A 17,319-nucleotide genomic window follows, 5' to 3' on the forward strand; every position below is an offset into this window, starting at 1 on the left:
ATGCTTTAAAGGTGAAAAACAACACCATAAAATGTTTCTGGAAACAGAACTGCAGATCTGCTAAGACTGCAGAGATACAGTCCCACTCCAGTCACCATTCTGGGAGCAGCATTCTGCCCTAATGGAACTATGAACAGTTTCTAAGGGCAGTCCCACATAGAATGGCTTGCTGTCATCTAATTTAGACATGGTCAGATTTTTCCAGCCCAGGAAAGGCCACAGCTGGCTAACTGGTCAAAGCTGGTAAAAAGCACTCCTGGTCACAGTTGCCACTTGTATGTCCAAGCAGCAGGCTTGAGTCCAAGAACAACTCCAGCCTGTTCCTTCAAGAAGAGTAGAACCTTACCTAGAACTGGTAACACTTTTGAGCGATGAAGAAAACCTGAATCTTTTTGGGAAGTGCAATCACCCAAATGGGCATGGCCATAATTACACAGTGGAAGTAACTGTGCAAAGAAGGATCGATCCAGCTATGGGAATGGTGATCAACCTCACCATCCTGAAAGACTACATGCAGGAAGCCATCATAGAGCCTCTGGACCACAAAAATCTGGACAAAGATGTTCCCTACTTTGCTGATGTTGTACCACCGAGAATGTTACGGTGTTCATCTGGGAAAACCTCCAGAAATGTCTCCCGAAGGGGACTCTTTATAACAGGGGTAGTCAACCTGGAGAACAAACTTAATCAGTGGATCGATGATCACAGTTGGCTGAGCGTAGCTGTCACGTGTCTATTTTTTCAAAATATAATTTAAGAGAATCATGTAAAAAAAAAAGAACTGGTGACACTTTCCCAGATCAGACCTTCTGCTTACCACAACACGTCTTATGAGGATGAAGCCTGAATCCCCTAAAAAACAGCATCCAGGCACCACTTTAGGGTTTTTACTGACTTACTGAGGGTTAATCTGGAACACAAAAATTCATACCTTGAATAAAGCTTGGTTAGTCTTAAAGGTGCTACTGGACCCTCAATTTGTTCTGCTGCTTCAGACCAACATGGCTACCCATTTGAACACAACCAACCTTGGCCCTGTTCAGCGTGTGACTGTCAGTGGGAAAGAGCTAAATTCATTACTGTGTGTATAGCATTGTGTTAGAACAAGTAAAGAAGCAGCTTCACAATCCCCAGATCAGATTACTGTTGGTTTCTTATGAGCTATGAGACCTGAATGATGGGTGGGGGAGAATGGGTGGAGAACAAAGATAGCTGGAATCAAGAGGAATAGACAGTAACCTCATGAATTTAGTGGACAGATAGCCACATGGGAAGGTGCTAAGCAAAATTATTGCCACCTGGGGCAGTCAGATAGCATCCGTTCCTCCTTCTTAATGTAAGAGTCAAAGTCTCAGTTGTATGAATGTAAGAGTCAAAGTCTCAGTTGTATCTTGTATCTTTCAGTGACATCTGGTAAGTTACCTCATGCAGAGTGTGAGTTCGTCATGGGAGGCATGCTGTAGAATAGCACTAAGACCCCACCCCCTTTCTGCAGGCTTCCTTAATTCGGTTCATACAAAAAATGGAAAGCTTTGCCTTAGTACCCTCGTACCAGCTTTCTTTCTTGGTGGGTTTCACCCCCTTCCTCCTGTTCTACACATTGATGTTTTTCCCAGTGAGTTATTAGGGAAGTAACAAGAATGCCTTCTGTGAATGTAGTTGTATGTTCCCTGTTACTGTCCTAGTGTCTTGATTCCCTTTCTCTGGGAGAGCTGAGATGTTCACTACTGGCTTCTTGTAAGGCTTAGGCCACAAATCCCGAGTAAGCTGTGAAGACACTGGGTTATTTGGTTGAAGCGGCATAGTTTGGTTCTCCATGTGTGGCCTGGCAAAAGAAGAAAGGAATTGAACAGTGGGCAGGGCCCCTTCTGATCCCACAGCTATTCTGTTCCTTGTTGCAAATGACAGCAGGAAGATTGCAAGGAGGTATCTTAGTATTGCCATGCTGACACAGGTAGGGCTTTGGGAGAGAGACTATCAGCATACAGCTTTAGGGGCATGCTATGAGCGTCACTGTACTTCCTTGTGCTCTCCAATTCTTGGAGTTGGGTCTTTCTTTTGTAACCATGGTTACTCTGCTGAGACATCTCAGGATGCAGATTATCTATTGCGGCACTGGTTATGCACCCACATCTGGGGCTTAGAAGTGAGGTGCCTAAAACATGAAGAAGGAGGAGGAGTTGGTTCTTATATGCCGCTTTGAGGAGGCTCAAAGCGGCTTACAGTCACCTTCTCTTTCCTCTCCCCACAACAGACACTCTGTGAAGTGGGTGAGGCTGAAAGAGCCCTGATATCACTGCTGGGTCAGAACAGTTTTATCAGTGCCATGGTGAGCCCAAGGTCACCCAGCTGGCTGCATGTTGGGGAGTGAAGAATCGAACCCAGCAAGGCGGTGCTTCTAACAACTACACCAAACTGGATTTGGGAGGCAATGGCTTGTCATGAGGTGAATGTCCACATTTTATTTTTTTTGCCGAGGCTAGCCCGGACACATGGGGGAACGAACCTAAAAAAGAGGATGAGGACCTGGTTTCCCACTGTGTGAGGCTCACAGCGGAGAGTGTCTTGTCTTAAGCTCCTCTGGCAGCCCTGACAAGCAGAGGACATTCTCAAGAAAGAAACACAATTTCTGTGGCTCTTAATTCTGCTGATGCCTGGCATTGGGCATTTCCCTACTAGAAAGGCGCCTGCATTATTCTGACATCGGGGTAGCTATGATTCTGTCATGCAGCAGCTCCTCAAAGAATCATCACCGTATTTTTTTCTTGAGGAGAGCAGTGCTCCCCCCTCCCTTTACAGTGTCATTGGGTAGCGGTGGGAGAAACGCACACCGAAAGCTTCCTTCACCTCTAGCCCTCTTCCAGCGTATAAGCAGTGAAAACGAATCGCTGTGGGCCACCGACCGGACACGAGCTTCAAAGCAGTTAACCCCCATTGCACAACTTCGTTCCGGCCGTGCGTGCGGGGCTGGCCAGCCCCAGGACGCCTCTTCGGGAGCCTGGGCGGGGAGGCGGGGACTGACAGGGCCCCGCTTCAGGTGGGAGCCAGCAATGGTCAAACTCAAGAGGAGGGCCGGCAAGATAAAGGGGAGGGGAGTGCCCGCGCGCCGCCGCCAAATTAGGCTTTCAGCGGGGAGTAACTCTTCGCGGAATCAGAACCGGCGCCCAGTCTGGCGGGAGAGGGGGCGCGCACAGTTGCCTTCTCGGGAGGGGACTGCTCTTTGCTTTGGCCGTGCAAGAGCAGCCAAACGACCGAGGTGCCCCAGAGGGGGTGGAGAGAGTGACTCTGACAGGCTTCCCAACCAACAGTGCCGGAATAAAAAGCAACCGCGGCGGCAGCTTCCTTCCTTTCCTCTCCTGACTCCTCTTCTTCTTCTCCTCCGCCTTGGCGGGAGCACACAATGAGCCTCTCGCCGCTCCCGTCCCTCTGGTAGGGCGCGGAGGCTGGAGACGCGACAGCCGCTTGAGCAGCTCCAGTCCCTGAGGCGAGGCTGCCGAGGCGGCGGCCCGGCCCGGCCAGGCAGGCTTGCAGGCAGAAGCGCCCCGCCGTCGCAGGGATGTCCGCGCACAGCCTGCTCAACAGCGTCTTCTCCTGCTCTTCGTCGCCCGCCGCCAGCACCCCGCCCTCCTCCGCCAAAAACTTCTCCAAGCGGAGGCTCCGCCAGACCCGCAGCCTGGACCCCGCGATCATCGGCCGTTCCAGCAGGGAAGAGGCGGCGGCGCCGGGGGAGGCTGCAGCCCGCGCTCCCCGGGCCAGGGCGGGCGGCGGCGGCGGCGGCGGCAGCCCCTCGGCAGAATGCTTGGCGGCCTTCTCTTCGCGCGCCCTGCTGCGCCCGGCCGCCGCCTCGCTCTCCACGCCCAGCACCCCGCTGGAGAAGTCGCCGTCGGGCAGCTTCCACTTCGAGTACGAGAGCCCGCGCGGCAAGCGCCACACGGCGTGGGAGCTGCCCTTCCTGGCGCGCGCGCCCTCCGCGTCGGCCCTCAGCAGCGCCCCTGGCGGCGGCACCGGCGCTAACAGCCTCTTTTTCTCCCCCCGGAGGTGGCTCCAGCAGAGGAAGGGCCAGCAATTGGCCAGCGGCCCCGCCTGCGCCTACGTCGTCTGGAAGACCGAGGTAGAACGGCTAGTGCGGCTCCGGGGCGGAGAGGAAGGCTGAGGCTGGGTCAGGCGGTGGTCCTGGAATACTCTGTCACACGGGTCGTTTAAGGACCCTTTGACCTCCTTCCGAATAAACCCTTTCCTCCCACTGCTGTATTCTTAATTGCCTGGTTTAGGGTCTGTGTGAGCATGGGAGGGAAGTCCCAAGTCGGAAGTGTCTTTGCAGCCCCCTAGTCTTACCTCCCGAGCAACTGCTTGGGGAAGCGCAAGTAGCCAGTGGTGATGAGCTGAAGGGTTTGGCTCACGCTGGTGTTGGTGATATAGGATGTGACTGATATTGTCTCTGGGAGTCCCCTCTGAGCTAAGTTACCACAATGGTTTTGCTGGAGCCCGCCCAGCAGTGGGATGGAAGAATGTGATGGCTGTAGCATGCTTGGGGTGACAGAACACTTGAACTGGCTCTGCAAACTGTACCAGCTCCTTTTACGAGTTAACTATGGGTAGGGTTCTTTTCTTGTGTTCCTTGTTGGGGCAAGCAGTCATTTCCTATCAAAATGGGTGGGATCCTGAAAGTTGGAAGCCTCTGAGTAAGCTTTAGAAATAGTAGGAGTTATGAACACTGCTGCTCCTGCTTTTGAATACTCAAATATACTGGAGATTACTTAATTTGCATTAAATATGCCTTGCAGAAATGTCTGTTTTCCCTCTATCTTTTTCTGCTGTTAGTGTGACCTGGAAGATCTGTAGTTCCACATATTTGGTGATAGTTGTATTAAGGTGATGAGGATACATTGAGCAACATCAATTAAACTTGCTTCTTTAATATTTGCATGTAGTAATTGCATGTTCCAAGACTGAACCTTGGTACCCAGAAGATTCCTAATGGACATAAGAATTAAATGCTTCCAAATGTGTGTACATGTCAACTATTTCTGGTTATGTTGGCCTGAATGGCTCATGCTAACCTAATCTCATCAGAGCTTTGAAGTGGGATTAAACCTGGTTAGAACTTAAATGGGCAACCACTAAAGAATTTCAGGGTTGCCACTTAATCTCTTGCCTTGAAAACCCTATGGGGTCACCATAAGTTGACTGTCACTTGACAGCACTTCCTCTACCAAATTTGGGGAGGGTCAATAGCTGGTTTGGAGCATCTACTTGGCACGCAGAAGGCAATCCCTGTCATCTTCAGTTAAAAGCACCAGATGGCTGATGATGTGAAAGACTTCTGCCTGAGACCTTGGAGAGCTACTGCCATCCTGAATGTAAGGGACCAGTGGTCTGATTCAGTATAAGGAAGCTTTGTGTGTACGTTCTAGCCATTAAGGTACAACGTGTTGTCTTACTTTCATTGAAGCTAGGAATGCAAAAAAAGTTATGTCACAGTTGTCTAGTCATTTCCTATCCGTTGCAACTTGTTCAGATTTTGAGAGAACATGTGAACTGGATAAAATCTATAAAGACAAGTTGCTTCCTTACTGAGGTCATCCTCTGCACTATTTCCCCCCTCCCCGCATTATACTGGTTTTTCTGGGGCTTCCACCACCCAGATTTCCTGGGCTCTGCCACACAAGCCTGTTTTAGTACAGTCATCAAGATTGCCAAATGATAGTGAACAAAATGTTCTTTTTCTTTAAAAGTGGCTTACTGAGTGGTTTGTCAGGTGATGCTACTTAGCCCTGTTCCCTCAGCAGCTCTAGCAGCCCATTTCCACATATTAACCTTTTATTGGAGGAGCAGGCTACTTTCCCCCATGGCTGTTGCCAACCTTAATCTTTGCCCACATTTTATGCCACATCTCACACCTCCCCACATACACCAGCAGGCTTTTTGCCAACTAGCGCAGCAGCTATTATACTCACTACCATTTAAAGGGGGAAAGAGGACAGAAAGCAATCCAGTGAGGCGGGGACATGCTGGGCACAAGAAGACACCATGGGGTACATCTGTATGGAAGTTCCATTGCCATTCTGAATAATTTTGCATTCCTGGATGCAATGAGAAGAAGAGGGTTTCAAAAAGTATTTCTTACAAATGGGTCTTTCCCATGTCTACAGTTGGGGCGCTTCTGTTGCTGACCTTCATGGAGTGCCTTCTAGTCTTGATGTTGGCTGTGTTAGCATAGTTGTGACATATTGAGGGAAGACAAATATTGTAAACAAAATGTACATTATCAGAGAACAGGGGAGGAATATACTTACATGCTTCCAGGGAGAGGAGAAAAGTGATCATGGGTTACTATTTTGAAAATAGATTGCCCTGTGAGTTTATGATCCTTCTCATTAGGAAAGGCTGACAATTGTACTACTGTGCATAATCATTATAGAATATAGTAATAATTGAATTTCTTAATGCTGCTTGTTCATGTTCACAGCAAGCCAGGTAGTAAAACACTTAGGTGACATGCTGTCCCTTTTTGTGTGTGCGTATTTCTAAAGGGTTGTTTTGTTTGGTCAAGGATATGCTGCGGTTCCACATATCCAGAGGCGATGTAAGTTTCTGTTTGGTCACTGTAGGTTAGAATCAAAGAATGTATTGTTTGATGGGTCAGAATCCTATATTAATTGTAGGAATTCCTCACTGATTACTGCTAAAAACATGTATTTAACAAAAATGGTAAAAGATTTCTACAGGTGCTACAAACCTTTTCCCATGAACTGGTCATTGGAGTTTGTTTGAAGATTAATCTGCACCCATCAGCAAATGTAGCATGTATCTGAGCTTTTGCAGCAAGGTCCACTACATTTATTGTTCTTCTGGTGTAGGTGATTGAAAAGTACCATGCCCTGTAAGATGTATTATTTAACTAGATGGTTAATATTGTTATTCTAAATAAAAACAATAAGCATCTTGCAAAAAGTGTAGTCCGGGTCATGGATTGTACACTCCTGGTTTCAGATTGTGTCGCACTGTAGTCTTGACATATTCTTGATAAGTAAAATCATCTGAGTAATGGCTTTTAGGGTGGGAAAAATTTTTAATGTTAGGGTATTTTGTTTTCTTCATCCACTTTTTGAGGGACTGTTAAGGATTTTCATTGTGTTTCGGTTGTGTGAGAACAAAGTATGGAGGATACGAGGTTTAATAAATCAAGTGACCTTTTAAAGTCTTAAGATGTGCTGCTTGATCAAACATGATATTTGTATAGCTTTAGTATGCCACTTCTTTAAAAAGCATGAGCAAAAATGATGGATTTTATATTTCATACCCATGCATACATACACATTCACATACCAAGCGTGGTAGAGCTCTTTAAACTCCTATTGGAAAGGTATGCTGTTTGTTTGTAAGGTCAACTTTACACACAGTTTTATTCCATATATAGTTGTAATGGGCATCAAAAAGTCTCCCAGCTCTTGCGTTTAACTGTAAACATGCATGACATTGGTTAGAGTATTATTTTTTCCTTCATATACACTCAGGCTGCTTGTAACATTACACTGGAATACATTGCCATGTAATGAGAAAGAGATGGTGTTGACGTGATGGTTATGTGATGAGGAAGATATGGTACTATCATTGACTATGTTGGACCAAAGTGTAAAGGTTCAGTAGTATTCAGAGATAAATGTTTCTTGATCTGTTTATTGCATGTGCTGAGTTTTTAAGTTGGGACAGGTTTTTTTTTTTAATTAGCTTTACCTTATCCGTAATTTTTCAATAACCTGACATGGATAGGCCAGGATAGCCTGATCTTGAAACCAAAGCAGGGTTGGCCCTAGCCTGCATTTAGAAGGAAGACCACCAAGCAGTACTAAGGTCATGACGTAGAGGCAGGCAATGGCAAACTACCTGTGAACATCTGTTGTCTTGGAAACCCGATGGAGCTGCCATATGTGATGAGGTGACAAAAAACAACTGTTTCTCCATGTGAAACTTAAAGTTATGTTTCCCTATGCCCCTGTCTCCTTGTGCCCCTAGCTATGTGCTGTGAATCAAAACAGGTTGATGGTTTCTGGCTCCCAAGAAGTGCTCCTTACCTTGACCAGGACCAGGGCCTTTTCGATCCTGACCCTGACCTGGTAGAATGAGTTCTCAGGAGAGCTAAGGGCCCTATCAAAACTCTTGCAGTTCCACAGAGCCTGTAAAATGGTGCTTTTACACAAGACATTCAGTTGTGGCTAGGTAGTAGAACATCAAGTGGGTCCCCCCTCTGAACACCCCACCTGGAGGCATGAAATGGTGTACTTAGTTCATTGCTCTGCAGGAGGGGGTTGCTGAGGGTGGGCTGGGTGGGTTGATTCTTTGATGTTTCAAATGTGTTCTCTGTGATGTAAACTACCTCGAGTTGGCTGACCAGGAGTGGTGGTATTCAAGTATAACAATAAATAAGTTAACGGTAACTAATCAAGTGCTGGTCAAATACTGGTCATAAGTGCAAACTCTCAGCTAATGTTGCATGCAGAAACGCATTTCTAGACATCCTTATATAGAGCTGACAATACAGCTTACTAGTTCTGGTATGAGCTAGACAGTAAGTACTGTCAAGTTTGGCTAGGCATGTCCTTTTGTCTTTACCTCACAGCCTGTGCTAACAGCAAGTTTTAGTTAGCCAGTGCTAATATGCACTAATATGAAGCAGTTAGATTCATATTGCAGCTAAGTGTTGAACTCAGCATGGATTAAGTAATGGTTCTAAGAAAGCTTAAAGCAGGCTTTTTCAACCAGGGTTTCATGAAACCCTGGGGTTTCTTGATGGCGCTGGAAAAGTTACCTGAATTGGGTTTCTTGAATTTTCTATATATTTTTAAAATTTGTTAAACATTGATTTTCAATTTCAGTTTATTGTGACATGACGATATATGACCATGATCATATTAACTTGTGCCCCCCCCTTTCCCAAAAGGCATGTGATGGGCCTGGAGGGCAGAGGGCCCTGGGTGGGCATGTACACAGCTATGCATCCTAAACAAATTCTGCATAATCGCACCACTTGTGGGGTTTCTCAAGGCCTGAGGAATGTTTCAGGGGTTTCTCAATGGTAAAAAAAATTAAGAAATGTTCACTTAATGCATATGTCACTGATGCAGTATTCTCCATTTATTTCATGGGAGTGGCTAAATAACTTCTATTAGTACGTGAAAAGTCATTCCAAAATAAAACAGCTGCCTTAGATTTATTGCTCTGATCAGTTGTATTTCACAACAGAGGCTGCAGAAAGTAGTATTTGGCTTTTTATGGTGCATATTTGGATGGTCTCTGTATGGTCAACTGACTTGTACAGGCTGCAACTCCTCTGCAGAAGCTTGAAAAATAGTGCAAGTTGTGATTTTGCTTTTCATATAAAGGACATGGTGAGATTACTCCCTCATTCCACTGCTCACTTCAGTTCACAGAAGGCCTTTCCTTCTGTATTTCCACAATAAGCAGAGCTAGAAACTTCTAAAAAATAGAAAACTGACAATTAGTATATCCTGGCAACAGATGATCATAACATTATTGGACCATAGTTCAATATCAATTACCATTTTTTAAAAAGCCATCCTGCAGCTCAGAGGGGGAAAAAGTATAGGGAAATTGGTGATTGAAAGAGAAGTACAACTCCCGAGTGAATATTCTTAACAGTGGAATGGATATGTATTTGTTGTGGTGACGATGACTACAAGTAGTAATACTTGGATACTTAAAAGCTGCATTACTTAGTTATATAGATATGAAAGTAATACAAAAGGAACTGAAATTCTATTTCATGAGTTTAAAGACTGCTACAATTAGAGCCTTCCCTAACCCATTTTTTAAAACTAGATGGCTGTTGATAAATAGCAAGAATGCAAAGTGGGATACTGACACTATGAATTTGCTTTCTAATTTGATATAGAATACCCACCAAGATCATGAACCTGCAGGTAAACTCAGTATGGCCTCATATAGTTGAAATAATTCAATCAGAGGTTTAAGATAATACAATAGATTATTTCTTGAATTCCAGTGTTTTCAATTTAATGAAGAAGTATGAGCAATTGATCCCTGTCTTGCCATAGTGTAACTTTCTTTGTTGATAGAGAAAGCATGAGAATTAATACATCTTTGTCATGGTTTAAAGAAAGTGCCTGCTTTAAAGATTGATAGGAGAGAGGAACTGAACATGTGGGCAATGTGATAGCGGTGTGGTCACAGATAGAGCTGGCAGCAGTTCCTATGACTAAAGCAAGATTTTTCCAGCTTGTGTAAGTGCAGGATTTAGGAGCAGACTAGGTGAGACATTACCTCACAGATTATTTGCCCAAAATGTGAAGCTATTGGGAAACCAGTTTTCTTCTCTGCTTTCTCTTCTCTGCCGCTCTGATAGCAGGGGGTGGGAAGAATGAGAGTTTCCGCCATGTTGGGATTGTTTTTTAAAGTCTTTTAATGGGTATTTTAATGGGGACCAGACTACTGTGACCTGCCAAGAGCCTACAGGGAGTGGCGGGAAATAAGTCTAGATGATGATGATGATGATGTGTTCGTTGTACTCCTGGGATTTCCTGAATTTTCCCAAACTGTTTTCCTCTGAAGTTTTGGGGAAGATCCTAACAAATCCCATGTGAGTGGGAGCGTTTGGATTTTCCCAATCCTGCCCACATGTGGCAAGCACCTTCCCAGCAGTGCCCGTTTCTTCCCCTACTACGGAGGAGGGGAGTGCTTTCCATATTGTTAAGCAACTGAATATTGACATAATGCTATAGCAGTGTGTGTGACAAGTTCTCTGAATTCCCAATTTAAAAAAATCTATAGGAGTAAATATCAGCACTGAGAAGGCTAGAGACTTTTAGAAACGAAAGCTGGTACTTGTATTATTATTCTGACACATCCAGCTGTAGATTTTTTAAAAAGCCCTTGTGGTGCAGAGGGGAGCAGGTGTAGCCACTGCTGGGGCACCTGCCTTGTCTCTGCCCTGTATGGCTGCAGCAGCCATAGGGAGACTACACATGCTTGTCCCTGAGTCAAAAACACCTTAGAGAGTTGACAGTGGACCTACACAGTATTTTTGAAGGCAAACTGCAGTTTTGATGGTGGGCAGGCTGACAAAGAGACCAGTGAACTGTATTCTTTTTAGACCGTAGGACTGTTATTTATTATTTCGATGCCATAGCTGAAATGGACCCAAGAAGACACATTTGGAAGTGCTGTGCATAGAAGTGTGGTAAATACTCAACTGTCCCAAAGCAAAAATAATTGTTTGGGTGCTACTACATACCTCCCAGATGATGGTGGGACAGGAATAAGAGCAAGGCAGAGTGGGTGGATTTTAAACACTGGTCATGGAACTTGCTAGTATATCTACCTGATGATCAAGTAAAAATTCAAGATCTTTGCTATCAAAACTGAGTCTTTACCCTCTTTCTACAGCCACATTGCAGGTGTTGAACTTTCTGAGCTAGGTTCACATGCTCCTAGCTGCTGCTGCTGCCACTGAGAATGCAGGAGCATTCCTGGAGTACTCTCTTTCAAGGGGAGCATAGCATGGTGCAACACAGATCTTCTATTTTTATCTAGATTAAATTTACTAATCTTTATCCAGTCCCCCACAGCCTTTGGATACTGCTCAAGTCTACCACCTCCCTGCATTTAGAGAGGTACAAAAACTTCACAAGTGTAGTAGTTATTGTTAGGGACAAGCCTGGATGGTACATTCACTTAAGGGAATCATGACTGGGTAAGGATCACACAGTAAAATCTCCTGTGTCAGGATTGAACAGAGCATATCGGTGCTTTCATAAAACTCTGAACAACTATATGAAACTTGATTCTAGGTTCCTTTGGTCCAGGAAAATGGGATTTTAGCAGATGCCATTTTTAGTTGGTACCACTTTGTTTTAAAGGAGGATTAAAAGAAAGCAACAGTGGCAGAGCGAGTTCAAGGAATGAACAAGTAAAATGAACAATCATCAGAAGGGTTATAGGAGGAAGACAGCATTAGTATAGCAAGAGGAAATTTTGCATTAATATCATGTAAAATCTTTTTTGGGGGGAGGGAGATCTCTGCCAAGCAATGCTGCTGAAACCTTTATTCCTCATATGTATAGGTCTTCCTGCTTCTAATCTTATCGGTAGCTCCTGTAAATTTCCAGGCCCAGTGGAGAGTGGAGTGTCACTTTACACTGAAAACACCAGGCACTTAAACCTCTCTGAGGCAAAATGGGGGTATAGAAGCTGTCACTAAAAAGTAGTATGCAACATCCTTGTCATAGATCCGCAACAGCATTATACACAAAGATTCTCAAGGTGGTTCTTGTATTTCAGGTACCTTTTCCCGTACTATTTTTTGAGAATGTATTTCCTCATCTCTGGGTAATAGAGCTGGGGATGTATGCATAGGTGTATAGTTTTGAGTGCGCCTTCATGAACCACTGCCCGTTTCCCCCTCAAGGTCTGTATATTGCCTGCAGAGAAAAAAATGTTGTGTTCCTCTATAGAGGCTTCAGTGAGTGTAATTAGATTTTTTTCTCCATGCTATGAAAACCCCTGTTAAAGAGACAGGACACTCTTTTTTTTGCAAGTCCCTTGGCAATCTTATCTGTATAGGAGGGGCCTTACCTGGTGCTTGAGTTTTGTAATTAGATTGTAGCTTCTCAGTGTGTAATAGTGCCCTCTCACAGAGGAAAGCAATACATGGGCTTGTGGGGGAAGCTACCAGATTATGTTTGTTATAGAGCAGGGCTGAAAGGGTAAACTAATAGCTGGGTAGATAAAGTCACTCCTCCCATGCCTCAGAGGCTACTACAGGGCCAATGGTTTCCTAAAAGCTCGGAACGTGAGTGACATAATTCCTTATACTTTTACAGTTACGCTGTGATGTAAGTATAAATGATATTGGCACTAGAAGTAATAGTAAAACTGGAGAAGCCTGTTGTAAATTTCATTCCTTCCCTATTTCCTTTAGATTGTGTAGCATTTCTTTGTTAGTGGGTTTTTTGTGTGTGTTTGCATGTTGAATATTTGCCTTGTGAGCTAGGTAAGAACTATTTCCCCAAAGCTTACAGTTGTAGCCTGAGAACAGCTAATTTGCATAAGAACTACAGCTGTCTTCATTTTCCTTTTATTAAGCCCCCCCACACACACACACATTTAAAGAAGTTCAGTTTCAGAGTAAATTATCCTTTCATATATATCTTGTACACTTGTGGTTTACATGTCCAGAGGGGGATTATAGTATTAGCTGTAGAAATGATTAATCGTTTGAATAAAGTTAGCAAATTGCTGTTCAGCTATTACGCATAAGCTGTTAAATTTGCCTTTTGGGAAGCTAGTCACCTTTCCAAAAGCATTCAGAAACAGCAAGAAACATTTTTGTTAACTGTTATTACACAGTGGGTAGCATTCTGACTAAAGTCCCTTTGGTATCATATCTTGCTGTAAAGTAATATTTTAGAAAAAGTAATAGAAGTCAAACCTTTCCCACCCCTTTTCCAGGATATGGTAACAATACTAGAACCTTCTATGTAATCTCAGAAATCTTTGACTTCTTTTTTTTAATGCAGTCTAAATTGGGACCTCCTATTCCTGAGTGATATAGTTGCATCTTCTGTTGGATGTGTTTTTGCTGCTGTAAGTAAGCTCTTAACTAACCCTGAGGTTCTAAAGCAAAATACTTTATTTATGAGATTTATCTCCTGCTTCTTCTCCCCCCAAAAGGGACTCAGGGTGGCTAACAGAATATAAAATAAATCAATTAAAATAAGTAATCTTTAAAATATAAAACTGTTAAAAATCTATTCCCTTTAAAATCTGTCCAACATCAAGCAGGGTAGGATGTGTGGATGGTGAAGACATAGCTGGAGCACACCAGCTGCCTGGGATGACAATCACCCAAGGGCCACCTGAAAAAGTGCAACCTTGCATGCCCTGCAGGGCATAGGGAGATCCTGCAAGGGATGCACTTCTTAGGGCAGATGGTTCCAAAGGGCAGGGGCAACTACTGAGAAGGCCCTTGCTTTGGTGACACAAGGCAGGCAGTTCATGGACTTCAATAAATTCCAAGATGATCAGAAAAGATGCGGGAGATCATGCTGGGAGAGGCAATTCTAAAAGTATGAGGATCCCAGGCCATTCTGGGCTTTAAAGGTAAGTACCAACAATTTGAGCTTATTATATCCTCTGGCCAGGACACTCCTGTCAGCAATCTGGTAGCTGCATTCTGGACCCCTTGCACCGTCCGACATTTTCAAAAGAAGCCCAGCATAGATTGCATTACAATCGTAAGGTGATTGTTGATTGAATTATCATGGCAAAGTATGAGACAGGTAGGGAGCCAGTTGCCAGGCCCAAGATGGTAAAATACAATCTTTGTCACCAAGGGCACATGTTTGTCCATGGAGAGAAAAAAAAACCTGAGCCTGATGTTTCAGCAGGACAGTCCCAAGCGCCCCCACTCTGATCACCTCTAATTAACAGCCAGCGGTGGTCTTTAGGAGCCGTTATATCTGCTGGGACAGAACTACAGATTTTGGACTCTGCCTGGTGCTTTCCTGATGTTCTAGCAAGGTAGAGTTGCAGCATTAACTATCCAGTCATCAATGTGAAGTAATACAGCATATTTCCAGAGGGTTGTCATTTTATGTCCAAGCAGAGTGTTTTTTGAACTGGCTGTCCCTTTTGAAGTCTTGTAATTTTGTTCCAATTCTTTCTGGAACCTTTTGCAGAATAAAGATTAATCTTCTATAGGGTCTGGTCCCTGATTCTTGGTCTGTTTGGTGTAGTGGCTAGGAGTGCAGACTTCTAATCTGGCAAGCCAGGTTCGATTCTTCACTCCCCCACATGCAGCCAGCTGGGTGTCCTTGGGTTCGTCACGGCACTGATAAAACTGTTCTGACCGGGCAGTAATGTCAGGGCTCTCTCAGCCTCACCCACCTCACAGGGTGTCTGTTGTGGGGAGAGGAACAACTCTTCTGTTTCTACTTCTTCATGCCACTGTTGCCTCTTTCCAGTTACCCTTTCCTGAAATAGCAAAGAACATACACAGGAGTGTTAGGATGCTTTTTGAGAAATAGTCCCTGTGATATATGTGCTGAGAGAGTTCTGACAGGACTGCTCTCTGAGAACAGCTTCTAACAGGGCTGTGATGAGCCCAACGTCACCCAGCATGTGGAAGAGGAGTGAAAAATCGAACCCAGCTCTCCAGATTAGAAGCCACTGCTCTTAACCACTACACCAAGCTGCCTCTAGGTGCATATACGGTTACCAATTTAATACTTGATCTAAGATTATAATGAGATTACTTATTAAAATGTAGGTAGGTTCTAATTTAAGTACAAATCCTTATCCATTGTTCCTCTTAATATTTGTGAAACAGCCTAGGGGGTGGAATGTTTCCTGGGTGTCCGAGTTGGAATAGGGCACTGCCATTGTAGCTCCCACTCTCCATCCCTGGACTCTAGCCTCTTTGCTCTCAGACGTGCCTCAGTGCCTGGAGCCAGCAGCAGGTAAGGGGAGAGGGCCCTGGGCAAAGCTCCATGATGGATGGCCTGTTAACAAGGGCCTCTTGCCCTGCTAAGAAGGGCCTCCTAATGAGGGCCTCCCGGCCTGCTGACTACCTGCTAAGGAGCTCTGTCCTGGGCCTGCTAATGAGCTGGCCAGCCCCCACCCGCCCCACTTGATCCGGCTTCGAGCTGCAGCTCAAAGCCATCTTAAGCTGCCTGGCAAGTGGCCAGGGGAGGGGGCCTTTTCGAGGCCCATTCTTAGGAACGGTCTTTGAAGCTAGTCATACATAAGATAATCTGTCTTGAATTTCAAGCAGTGTCTAGGCAGGCAATTTTTGTGCTGTGCAGTTTAATGTAAGGTGAAGCAGAGAAAAGATCTTTCTCTCCCCGTTCTGATAGTGACAAATGGAAAACATAGCTATTCAAAGAAGAAAATTGGATGTTATCCATACTTGTATTTGCAGTCCCCATGACCTATTCATCCTCAGCCTGGTGAATACTAATTCTGTTGGATGCACTGGAGTTGTGGCCCACACTGTAGAAAATGCTAAACTTCCAATGTTGGGCCACATATATTTGCATTTCTTTTCAGCTGCTAATGGAACATGCAGACATTGTCTGGAGACACAATGTTAGGCTACAGCTTTCCCTAAATAATTTGTTTTAGCACTCATTGCCTTTTGTTGGTGACATTTATTCCTAATATAATTCTTAATGGGATTGGTAATCTTGTAAGTGTCCTTTATTCTTGTCTTAATGGTGGGAGCAAGAGGGCATGTTGCTTCTTATGTCATGATTTCAAAACAGAAGAGAGGCTGTATTCAAATGTTTTTTATCTAACTCAGTCTTCTTAACCTTTTTACTTTTGGGATCCAGCTGAAACATTCTTCAGGCTTTGAGAAACCCCAGAAGTGATGTCATAGAATCATAGAATAATAGAGTTAGAAGGGACCTCATGGGTCATCTAGTCCAACCCCCTACACATCTTCCTGCCACTCCCCCTAGAAGTCCAAAACTGAAGACCAGTCGACCAGAATGTAAACAAAGAAAAGGAATAAAATCTGTATTGTGTGTCAATTTCATGTTTCTCATAGATATATGCTCCTTCAAATATCTATTTGGCTACAATCTCATATATAATGTGGATAAAAACTTGATAGACCAAACTGGCTATTCCACTTTACATTTGAGCTTGTAGCTGTTTGAAGAAGCATATATCTCTTAGAAATGTATGAAATTGACACGCATTAGTCATTCCTTTTCATTTACAGTCCCCCAGAAGTGACATCACCCAGATACTGCCACTGGATGTGACATCAGCAGGCCACTCCCACAGCACAAGAAGTGACAGCACAGAAATATTTTCAGATTATTTGTGAACAGAACCATACCTGCTCCCTGGGTGGCTACCAATGTTGTATTACTTACCAAAGGGAGGCTGCAGTGGGAATCTTCAGGAACAGGTCTGGGACAGGCCTAGACTGCTCCATTGCCTCCACCCCTCCATGTCAGAAACAGGGCAGGGGCAGGCCTATGCTGCTTTGTTATCCCCATGCCCACCCCAACATCAGAGACATGGCTGGTGCATGTGTATGGTGCTCTGTTTTGTCCACCTCCCAGTGCCAGAAACACAGCTGGAGCAGGCCAATGCTGCTCCATCTCTCTGCCCCCCCTGGCAGTTAAGTTAAAATGAGAATACTTACTTCTGGATTCCAAGGTCAAAGCTGAGAGTGAGCTAAGATTGGCCAGGGAAGCCCATTGTAACAAGAAAAGATTTTTCAGTTATGTGAGGAGCAAACGTAAAGTCAAAGAGGCAATAGGCCCA

General features: G+C 44.5%; 1 protein-coding gene and 1 long non-coding RNA gene across 3 annotated transcripts in view; one reads left to right on the forward strand and one right to left on the reverse strand.

Annotated features, from left to right (window-relative positions):
• Positions 1 to 3,143: 3,143 nt before the first annotated feature.
• The window catches only part of ARHGAP6 (Rho GTPase activating protein 6), a 251,129-nt gene continuing 236,953 nt past the window's right edge, over positions 3,144 to 17,319 (forward strand). Inside the window, exon 1 of the mRNA XM_077343246.1 lies at positions 3,144 to 4,111. Within this exon, the coding sequence (XP_077199361.1) occupies positions 3,557 to 4,111 (555 nt within the window). The 5' untranslated portion in view covers positions 3,144 to 3,556. The remainder of the gene's footprint in view (positions 4,112 to 17,319) is intronic.
• LOC143840132 (uncharacterized) overlaps positions 13,800 to 17,319 on the reverse strand; it is a 59,445-nt gene continuing 55,925 nt past the window's right edge. For both annotated transcript variants that reach the window (XR_013232041.1, XR_013232040.1), the window contains one exon: positions 13,800 to 15,012. This is a non-coding gene — a long non-coding RNA (uncharacterized LOC143840132). The remainder of the gene's footprint in view (positions 15,013 to 17,319) is intronic.

Source organism: Paroedura picta, chromosome 6 (assembly GCF_049243985.1).
Source record: "Paroedura picta isolate Pp20150507F chromosome 6, Ppicta_v3.0, whole genome shotgun sequence".
NCBI lineage: Eukaryota > Metazoa > Chordata > Lepidosauria > Squamata > Gekkonidae > Paroedura > Paroedura picta.